Here is an 11749-nt window from a genome sequence, read left to right on the forward strand (position 1 = left end):
CTTAAAATTCTGGGGCGGTTTTCCGGACAAGGATCTTTTTTAAATCAGGACTAGGCCTTAGTTAAATTAGGATATTTATGTCAATTAAAAAAAAAAACAGGCTACCTAATAGGCCTCTATCTTGAGACAAAACAATCACACTCATTTGATTTTAAGTTATGTCAGTGCAAGTTATTTTCGATCAAGACGCCTGACATTTAACTTAGCTTAACCCCTGTCCGGGAAACCCCCCCTGAGTGTTTGTCACATCCAAAGGGTTTCAAACGTGATAAATAAAGCCAAATTTGTACATGGCATACAATTTAATTTAGATCATATTACATGTACCAATATCGCTTCATTTTAGCCCTTCAAAAACCATTTGAAGTATACAAAACCCACTACTTCACAAACAATGATGAACTGATGAAAAAAACATTTTATTTATATCTTTAAAGGAAAACAAATTCAAAACAAAAGTCTTTGAGAATCTGGTTCCATAGGCTTTCTTAAGATCAATGTGAAGGACAGAACTGATGCACATACATGACTGAATTATTATTTGATTGAAACTTGAATGTAAGTGTAGACGGTTTAAAACAACTGGAACTTAAATACAGTGAAGCTTGAACTGATGCATTTCTTCCATGCAGACTCCTGTAAAACATTTATGATGATACAGTACAGATTAAAGACACTCACAACTAGAAGAGTAAGAGTTATCTTGGGTTCTTTTCACTGTGAAAGTTTTCAGTCTGGTCTGAGTTCTCGTATGCTTCTTGAGGTTACTTGTTAATCTTTCCACACTGAATGCCTGCAAAAGACGGACTACACTGATGACATACAAAAGTTGTCTCCTGAGTGATTTCTCATGTGAATCTTAAGGCTTCCTGTGCGTGTAAAAGTCTTTCCACACTGTAGACATGCGTGAGGTTTCTCTTCAGTGTGAATTCTCATGTGTCTCTTAAGGTGACTTGTATTTGTAAAATTCTTTCCACACTGCAGACATCCGTGAGGTTTCTCTCCGGTGTGAATTCTCATGTGTGACTGAAGGTTTCCTTTGTCTGTAAAAGTCTTTCCACACTGTAGACATGCGTGAGGTTTCTCTCCAGTGTGAATTCTCATGTGTCTCTTAAGGTCACTCGTATTTGTAAAACTCTTTCCACACTGTAGACATGCGTGAGGTTTCTCTCCGGTGTGAATTCTCATGTGTGACTGAAGGTTTCCTGTTCGTGTAAAACTCTTTCCACACTGCAGACATGCGTGAGGTTTCTCTCCGGTGTGAATTCTCATGTGTCTCTTAAGGTCACTCGTATTTGTAAAATTCTTTCCACACTTTAAGCATGCGTGAGGTTTCTCTTCGGTGTGAATTCTCATGTGAATCTCAAGGTCACTCGTATCTGTAAAACTCTTTCCACACTGCAGACACACGTGAGGTTTCTCTCCATTGTGAATTCTCATGTGTCTCCTAAGGTTCCTCGTATCTGTAAAACTCTTTCCACACTGTAGACATGCGTGAGGTTTCTCTCCAGTGTGAATTCTCATGTGTGACTGAAGGTTTCCTGTTTGTGTAAAACTCTTTCCGCACTGTAGACATGCGTGAGGTTTCTCTCCAGTGTGAATTCTCATGTGTAATTGAAGGTTCCTCGTATCTGTAAAACTCTTTCCACACTGTAGACATGCGTGAGGTTTCTCTCCGGTGTGAATTCTCATGTGTGACTGAAGGTTTCCTGTTTGTGTAAAACTCTTTCCACACTTTAGACATGTGTGAGGTTTCTCTCCAGTGTGAATTCTCGTGTGAATCTTAAGGCTTTGTGTTTGTGTAAAAGTCTTTCCACACTGTAGACATGCGTGAGGTTTCTCTCCGGTGTGAATTCTCATGTGCATCTTAAGGACAGTTGTATTTGTAAAAGTCTTTCCACACTGTAGACATGCGTGAGGTTTCTCTCCGGTGTGAATTCTCATGTGCATCTTAAGGACAGTTGTATTTGTAAAAGTCTTTCCACACTGTAGACATGCGTGAGGTTTCTCTCCGGTGTGAATTCTCATGTGTAGCTTAAGGTGTCCTATTTGTGAAAAAGTTTTTCCACACTGTAGACATGCGTGAGGTTTCTCTCCGGTGTGAATTCTCATGTGAATCTTAAGGCTTCCTGTATTTGTAAAACTCTTTCCACACTGTAAGCATGTGTGAGGTTTCTCTCCGGTATGAATTCTCATGTGTGTTTTAAGTTTTCCCGTATGTATAAAAGTCTTTCCACACTGTAGACATGCGTGAGGTTTCTCTCCAGTGTGAATTCTCATGTGAATTTTAAGGCTTCCTGTATTTGTAAAAGTCTTTCCACACTGCAGACATACGTGAGGTTTCTCTCCGGTGTGAATTCTCATGTGTGACTGAAGGCTTCCTGTATGTGTAAAAGTCTTTCCACACTGTAGACATGCGTGAGGTTTCTCTCCGGCGTGAGTTCTCATGTGAATCTTGAGGTTTCCTTTTTGTGTAAAAGTCTTTCCACACAGAAGACATGCGTGAGGTTTCTCTCCGGTGTGAATTCTCATGTGTGACTGAAGGTTTCCTTTTTGTGTAAAAGTCTTTCCACACTGTAGACATGCGTGAGGTTTCTCTCCGGTGTGAGTTCTCATGTGTTGCTTTTTGTCGCCAATTCTCAGAGGTCCTTCCAGATCATAATGTTTTTCTTCAGCATCTTTTACTTCATCTTGACTGACCTTATTCACTTCCATTATATCTGAAATAAACAAAACTATCTGTAAAACTAATTTTCAATTGTATGAAGAAACACCACAAGTTGTATGCATACGTGTGCAATTTGCTAATCCTGTCGCGTTTATTGGATTCACATGTATAATACGTCCGCCCATTGACTCTGACCCAGGCTGTAGATGGGACAACCGTTCTGGACTTTGACAGAAAGTCCTACTGGTCAATCCACCCCTGGACAAGATCATTGTTTCATTTTCAAGGAACATGAAACAATTTTCAGTCTTCATTTCACAGAGTATTGCTTTGGATAAAAGTGTTTGCCATATATGATGACAACCTTAGAAGATAATATTTTAATTTTAATCTGTTTAATTTACAACATAAAATGGCCTCAGACAGTACAGTAACTTGATTTTCAGCGGAAAAAGCAGTAAAGTATTAAATTATTTTTTTGCAAGCCATAGAGCAAATGTATGTTCATTATATTCATTTCTGTATTACCAATGTTTCAGTGGTTTCGCGAAGGAATCAAGTGTAAATCAGGGCTCAAGAGTCCTCAAGAAAAATGTTAAAGATTTCAGATACAAACTTAAGTCATCAGATGTGAAATAACACTGTACAATCTGCACTGTATCAATTGAACATAGATCAATCCTTATCAGAGTTACAATCAACAACATTGAGTTATGCTTAACTTTGTCTTTCGTTTTTTTATTAACATTAAGAACAGACAGTAATTTATTAAGATGCTGTCACTTTAAAAGAACTAAGTACAGTACAGCAGAAACTATACTGCCAAAAATTGGCGGGTAAAATAATGTGTGACAACTAAAACAAACAGACTCCGTAGTCATGTAGTCAAGTAAAGAACATATTCATGTTATTATTCACCATGACTATTAAAAAGCAACAGACTGATGAAAATGTGGAACAAAGGTCAAAATGTTGTGCTGCACAACTTAAATCAGGATGTGTGATCTGGTCACTCTACTGTTACATGATTATTGCAATTCTACTGAATCTATACCAGATTATATACTATACAAAGTTATGATCATTCATGTATTTTACTGCATTTATTTATAGTGCTAATCTTCTGCTTCAATGGTCTACCAATAACCACACAATTCATTAAACTAGATTCTATCTAGAAAATAATAACAAATAAAATCAGAAACCAACCTCTGTGTTCTTCAGTCCCTCAGTTTGTGTTCTGTGTAGTTCTGGATCTCTCGTGTTCTCAAGCTTCTCTTCCAGTAACACTAACAACAGTGTGAAGATTTCAGTTCTTACACCTGAAGTGATTCTTCTGCTTGTTGGTTTCTGGTATTTATTGGTGGATTGATGTAGGAGGAGCTTCACTGAAGGTGTCAATCACTGTTTGTGTGAACTGGAGATGTTAGAGAGACATTGTCAGTAACCCTTGAACAATTGATCAAGGTGCTATACTAGTATTATTTAAAGTGTTCATATCCCATTTTATGGAGGTTGACTGTATGTGGGGGTGTGAAACTTAAATATTGACTTCTCTTTAAAACACACACACACAGACTATCTCTCTCTCTCTCTCTCCTCTCTCTCTCGCAATAGTTTTTTTTCCGGCTTCTTAAAAACTAGTATCTTGTATAAGAGCTTATTGTATTTTTGACTTTTATTGTATTATTAATAAAAGCGTCAGAATTTCAATTTAATTTGATCCATTCAGCAACTCAGTTAAACAAAGCAATAACTATTAAAGCACTTTGATTTGACTCATTAAAACTGGACCACAGTCTATTTCAAGCAGTTCAAACAGACAAAACCTTTGAGAGAAGAGACAGGGTTAAATAATTTTTCATGCAACTGACCGAATGATGTTCAAAATTACAGCTTAATGTTTGAGCTTTTAAAATAGATATCAAATTCTGTATTTGCCTTTTCAAACAACATTTGTTTTGTGAGGAAATATGTGAAACAAACCTTTCAAGACAAACATCAAAATCCTGATTTGTCCAGCCAGTGGATATAAATAAAATATAAAAAAAATAAGTTTGAAAGCATTTGTGCACAAATGCAGTAGCAGTGTAAGAATATAAAGTATAAAAAGTGTGTATATGGTAAAAAATATGTTTTTCTATAGATAGATTCATATATGTTCATGACTTACCCTTGAAGGTGTCACTGAATCTGCCTCAAGTATTAAGTCAAAGTCAGACCTGCAGCTGATTAAAATGTATAAGAACACAAACAACTTTCATTTCCAAAATAATTTAACAGTAAATTATTTCTACCACTTGTAAGTAGAAAGAGCATCAACTTCAAAGGCAACATGATAACATCACATTTGTCAGACTTCTGAGCTCAACTGATGCTTTGTTAACACTGCAAGAAATACCGTCTCTTTTTTCTCTCTCTGCAAAGCTCACATATGAAGCACTGAATACAGAATGATCTTAAAACACCTTATTGATAGTTTGTGCTTAATCTGTTTGGTACATAAATGTGACCTGATCGCAGTTTAGATGTTAAATTAAACTCACTTCAACACATAATGTGTTTATGGTTACTACAGGGAATGTGTCATTTTACCACCTTTTATCTCACAACTTTGTGCTTGAATTCTTTCTGTAGTGATACAAAGTCAAGATGCCAAAAATGTTTTCCTTGATTCAATATTACCTTTTTTTGACTGAGATAGAACATTCAGATCTGATGCGCATGGATGTTTCGTGTGTTGATTTCATTTTGTTCACATTAATCATCTCTTATGATTATTTAATATGATTTTACTGTAGTAATCAGTTTTTTTTGGCAGAGTCGCATTTTAATTATCATTATATTCTTTCATTAAGTTCCTTAACCATATAAAGTTATCTATATCATATTAAATGCATTAGCTTCAATGCCTCTCTATGATCAACATGATGAATACTTCACTGACAACAATCTGAGACGTGTTTTCCCTCCTCTGATTGATCACAATGGCATGCATGCCTTAGTGGGCTTTTAAATGTTATTTCCAAAATGTCTGACTTCATTTTGTGACTTTCCTGACAAGTAAAGAAGATAGAGAAAAACTTTTTGATTTTGAGAAAGTTAGAGAAAAAATAAAAGCAATACAGCTGCTTCATGATTTTGCGAAGCGTTTTCTCAGTTAAATTTCGGCAATAACAGGCCCATCCACACTTCCCATTCTTAAGAATGATGATGCCAATGGAATGTTATTATTGTCTCAGAGACATGCTTGACTGCTTGAATGGGGCGCCAATGGTTATCTGCTGCTGATTATTCTTTTGTCTGTATTCTGCCTTTAGGTTAATGTCTCTGGATACGTTAATCCAATATGCATTCTATTAAAATCAAACCTGAGAGAATCTCTTCTGTTGTGTTTTTATGTGCCAAGTGTGTGTTTACATGGACGTTCTCCAATGTTATCCGACCAGTTTAACTTTCAATTTCTGTTCTTTTCTTTCCTTGTCCAAAAAACTACACCATTTTACACTTCTCTTCATTTTTCTCTTGGATAAATATTTAATTTATTTATAGTGATTATTTGTTGTAGTGCTTATTTGTGTTTTGTGATTATTCGTTTGTGAAAGTTGATTTGCGACAAAGTGTATCCATTAAAACTACCTGAGTAAAATGATCTTGTGAATGATTATCATGTATTTTGTTATATATGTGAGTAATAAAGGAACAATATATAATATTGTAAAGGGCAAATATACATCTAAAACACAATAGTAAATAAACTGCAGAGAATAAGATCAACATTAATGCTTCGAATTCCAATTCTATAAATTAAAACCATGCACAATATAAAACACGGTCAATTTAGGAACAAATTAAAGTCAATATTATTGTTACATGAGCTTCACAATAATCAAAAAATGTTTCATGAAAGTGAGCTGAGATGGTTTTGTGGCTGTGTGTGGTAATCTGTCCCGAGGGCTCATGAGATTTCAAATAGGCCCGTCTTAACAAACAGTTCGCAGCTAAGATTTTTGCCTGTCCTCCTAAAGGTATTTCTACATAAACCATTTAAGGGTTTCACACATTACAACAATGACTTCAACGATAGCCCAATTGTAGTGTGTTCCTGTGCGCACAATTGCTTAGGAACCTGATGGTTCAAATATGCTAAGAGGCGTTAAATTCCTTCCCACGCTTGCAGTATTCGACCAATCACTATGTTCTGGTTAATTGGCCAATCATAGCACACCTCGCTTTTCAGAGCGATAAGCTTTGTTAAAAATCCGCGAGATTCAAGGCGACGGGACAAAAAGCAGTTACAAACATCCACGGTAGGCAAAAATTACTACGTTTATGAACCTTAAATCGCGTGAATACATTGCATTATATCTAAAACAATCCATAATATTCGTTTTAGCCGCGTCATTTGACCCATTTAAACGTAGGGAATGAATCATATAAACCATGTTAAAATCTTTTACGATGTACTTCCACACAGCCATATAAAAATCCACTGATAGTCCATCAATTCCAGGTGCTCGACGTGACTTCATTTGTTTGACGGCGTCAGTTAATTCCTCAAAGGAAATATTATGATCCAAAGTATGTTTGTGTCTTTAGAGATAGTAGGTAGTTGTAGCAATATTTGTGAAACAAATCCTGTGTCGGTTTCCTCTTTTTTTATACAAGTCTAAATAAAATACACTTCAATTTTCGCATCTGCATTGAATCAGAACTCTTTAGTCCATCCAGTGTTGTCAAACAGTACATTTTATTTTGTTGCTTTGACTCTTTCTCTAAATTAAATAAATAAGCAGTGCGCGTCCATCTCTTAAAACGAGATCTTATCAGTGCCCATTTTGCCCGTAACTGCAACACATTTTAAGAAGTTTTTCTTTTCTGATAAAATGTCAGGTGAGAAAGATTCTAAATCATGAATCACGAGATGTAATGTGAACTATTTATTGCTCTATTTCAGATGTTTTTCCTCTAATATTTCTTATTTCTACAAAAAAAATGATACTCTTCCACTCACAGTTGTGCCATGGCTTGAACATAAATTTCACTCCACCACGAATTTAAATCAAACTGTGTTTTTAAGTCACTATGAGTATACTGTCAAAATATTACATGATTTTCTTTAAATTTGATCAATTCAGATGGCAATGCTCCCTGTCCCCCATCCATAAACCCATTAATATTTAAAGATCTAACTCTTAGAATCTCCATGATAGGTGAAAAAACAACAGAATCAACCAAAAAAAGTAAACACATAATCATATGCTTCTATTTTTTTTCTCCATTGACAAATCCGCAATAACTTTTCTTACGCAAGGCCATCAAAAACTTTATAACCTATAGATTTTTCTTTTGAAATGACCTCGTGGCCAACTGACTTCTCAGAATTCCCAACTGATTTAACACCATGGGCGTAAATCTCATTTGACCGTAGTGGGGACAATACATATAAAATTTCTCAAGAGTAATTGTTAAGTAACGTATTAATCGCTAACATAGCAGATTCATGGAAAATACATCGTTAATCAGCATTATTTGAAACAACTAATTTATTAATGAATCAGCATCAACTACATTTAAGAGAATCACTTCATTTAAAGTGAATAAAATATCATTCTTACTGGAGTTCAACAACCACTGATGAACTGAGCCGCACACCTGACTGAATGTGTTGCGCAATGCGCAGGATGAACGTGGAGAGCAGGCATTGGGCCAAACCATTGTGAGAGGCAGAGGAAACCAACAGTTTCTAAATTTAAAACGCATTTTTGCTTTTGTATTTTCTACTAATTACACAATTAGATTAGATAAACATTAATATATTTATGAAAATAGCGAATTTAATTGATCGAGGAGGGACAACGCTCGGATAGAGTGGGGCATGTCCCCTGCGTCCCCCCCGGGATTTACGTCCATGTTTAACACATTTGTAAACATCCGGGAAGTATCTCAGAATCATCAAGAAAATCTTTTCAATAAAATCATTTAATTCCCTATACAGTATAAACATTATTCATAGGCTGACTTCCCTCGATTTCAGAACAATCTGATACTTTCTCAATACTCCATCGCTAACTTCATTCTCCACCAGCAAACTCGATTGCAAACTACTAACAGCAGCCACCTCATCCAAACTACCATGTTCATTATCCTTAGCACCGGCATCAGCATTCAAAAGATTTGGGCTTTCATTTTCACCAGCTCTTTGCACTTGGTCAACTCGTATGAATCAATGAGAATTCGCCGTGATATCAGGTTGGCTCGCACAGATTAATTAAAATCACTCACCTCAGTTTCCGAACTCTGATCTAGGACTTTATCACTCTATTCGATATAAGATACACCTCAGGGGAAAATGTTGGATTTATATTTCACAAAAGCCGCACCAGATGCCTCCAATTCTTCAAGAATTCTGTTAATATTGACTTGGTTGAAAGGGCGTCTTCTAGTGACGTCCTTAACACGTGGATTTTTAGTCCATCATGACCCTCCGTAAAATTATTTTAAAATATGCAAAAGCAATTGTGTTACACCTTGAATTATACTGCAATGATTATTTGAAGGCCCAATTCGTTTTAAAATGGTCTTAAAAGATGTCCATGCACTTACGTACTTCACACGTCACGCAACAACCATTGTAAAAAGCAGGAAATCTTTTTTAAATACGCGATCATTTGTATTCACCTTAGTTAGTAAAATGACAAATTATATTTGCAATGCGCCCTGTGTGGTCCAGTGATTGCAAATCCACTGCAATTTAGTATTTATTCGACGTGTTTTCTGTAGGCCTACATAACAATTGCATTACTTTTATGAAAGTTATGCAGATGTATTTACAATCAGATATAATGTTTTAAATATTTCCTTTCACAATTTAAAGGGGAAGATTGCCAAAACTGTGCTGTCAAAATCCTTGATCCACAACCCAGTCCAATTGGTGGCATAATGCGCCTTCAGTTGGTTTGCCAACCGCAATAAGGTCTACAGAATAAGACTCGGGAATGGCTATTTTGTTTATTTCGAAAAGTGACGGAGTCTAACAAATACTACTGTTGGTAAAGTAGATTTTCTAGGGTTTTATTAGTTTGATTGAGTCTTACTTGTTGGACACGAAGGAACTGAAAGAAATGATGTGCACATTTTCAAGTGCCATGTAGTTTGAGTTTGGCTAAAATTGGCTAACTGGCAAAAATGTATTAAGTTTAAAGTTAGGCTAAAGGTAGTTTCTTCACTTGAGCTGTGCTAAGTAACGTTGATGCTTCTTGTTGGGAAATTGATGGCAAAATCATCAAGCCCCCAAACTGCATTTACATTTTTTGACAAGTTGTCTCGTCATTCAAAAACCAACCATTCCCTGCCAAAGACAAGTTATTAATTCACCATAGAAATGTATTGTAAGTAGTGGTGGGCATAGATTAATTTTTTTAATCTAGATTAATCTAGATTAATTTTGGAATTAATCTAGATTAATCTAGATTAAAATGGCTCATTTGAATTCTGCCGAAGGCATTCAGAATATGTGTGCTACCCAAATAATGACTAAAAGTGAGTCTTTGAGAACGGGTTTCTCAAGCCAGGTGGCGCATTAGACCAGGGGCTCATCTCCTGTTTCCAAAATGCATCTCAAATTGCTTGAGAAAGCTGTTCTACTATGATAATTGGAGATGAAAATTAAATGATGTTCAATAAGATGAACTTGTGTTTACTTCCACATTAGTTAAGAGATGCTTTGTGTTTAGGTGGTACTTGAGACTGGAAGAGCTCCTACAGTACATTTACATTTAGTCATTTAGCAGACGCTTTTATCCAAAGCGACTTACAAAGAGTGAGGGAGCAACAAGCGATATGTCATACAGGAGCCATAATACATTAGATCTCAATACAAAGTTACTGGTTTCAACTAAAGCTAGACCACTACCTGTTGATAGAAAGTTTTTTTTTTAAACCAATTCCGCATTGCATAAGGTGCAAACAACCTTAGTCTTGTCGATGTTTCTATTGGGAAGCTTCTTAAAAATTAATATTCCCTGAAGCAAACCCGGCGGCTTCATAGCTGCATCCATGTTAGCACGTCACGTTTGATGCGGTAATTTCACAGTAACGTTATGTTGTGTTCAGACCAAACGCGAATGGCGTGTCAAGCGCGAGTGATTTATATGTTAATGCAAAGAGCCAATAGACCTACTTGCTGCTCGAATCGCGCGAATGAAGCCCTGGTTATGAGATGATGAGGCGGCTTCTGCTTCCGCGAATGACGCGAATCACGCGAGTTGAAAAATCTCGTTCTCGCCCGGTACAGTGCAGTTAAACTGTTATACATCCGCGCTAAAATATCAAGGTGAAAGTCATCATAGCTTGCGTAGTATAGACCCAGCTCCCAACCCAACTTTGAGAATAGATTAACGGCGACATTTTTTTTATCGCGCGATAAGAGTCTCACTGCGTTAACGCCGTTAACGGCCCACCGCTAATTGTAAGCCATCAAAGTTTAGAGAACATGTTAAAAAAACACTGATGCTGACAGACAACTTTGTTTTAAAGGATGGCAGGTAAAGTGTTCATGGCTGAGTTTTCTGTCACTTCCTAAAAACAGTTACAATTAACATTAAGTTGAGCAATTTTATGCAACTACTGGAACAATGTGTAAATAGATCACAGGTTCCAAACCTTCTTCCTTAATGACATTGTATTGAACACAAAATGCGAAAGCATGTGTCAAATTCAGTTTAGGTGTAGTCATGTGTCCAGGTGTGTGTACATATTAATGAACAGATTTCTCTTGCAGGATTCCAAAGGAATATTTTCCATGCTTTTCGGTTTTAAACATTAAATTTAGTGATAAGCATTCTGGAACAGGGCAAGTCTACATCTTCTATTAAGAGATAGGATTGTGACAAAGAATGTGTGTGTTTGTGCGCATGTTAGTTTGTGTTTGTTTTTCTCTTTCTTTCTTTCTCTCTCTCTATATATATATATTTGGGTAGTTAACAAAAGAACCATAGTGATGGCAACAAATCTGAAAACAAACTGTTATTTTTCTGAAGTGAAGTGATCCCAAGTAATTTATTTTACAGAATCAAGTTA

At 36.1% G+C, this 11749-nt stretch overlaps 1 protein-coding gene across 2 annotated transcripts; it reads right to left on the reverse strand.

The window, feature by feature from the left end:
* Positions 1–545: 545 nt before the first annotated feature.
* Positions 546–4079, reverse strand: LOC130425926 (gastrula zinc finger protein XlCGF26.1-like). Of its 2 annotated transcripts, XM_056752378.1 has the most exons (3): positions 3878–4079; positions 1374–2720; positions 546–1205 (listed from the first exon to the last, which is right to left on the reverse strand). In XM_056752378.1, the coding sequence occupies exons 2-3, from the start codon at positions 2713–2715 to the stop codon at positions 808–810; spliced, it is 1740 nt and encodes a 579-aa protein (XP_056608356.1). In that variant the 5' UTR covers positions 2716–2720; positions 3878–4079; the 3' UTR covers positions 546–807. The 2 variants fall into 2 exon arrangements, with proteins under 2 accessions (XP_056608356.1, XP_056608355.1); XM_056752377.1 differs by having other exon boundaries at positions 546–2720.
* Positions 4080–11749: the final 7670 nt, after the last annotated feature.

Source organism: Triplophysa dalaica, chromosome 7 (genome assembly GCF_015846415.1).
Source record: "Triplophysa dalaica isolate WHDGS20190420 chromosome 7, ASM1584641v1, whole genome shotgun sequence".
NCBI lineage: Eukaryota > Metazoa > Chordata > Actinopteri > Cypriniformes > Nemacheilidae > Triplophysa > Triplophysa dalaica.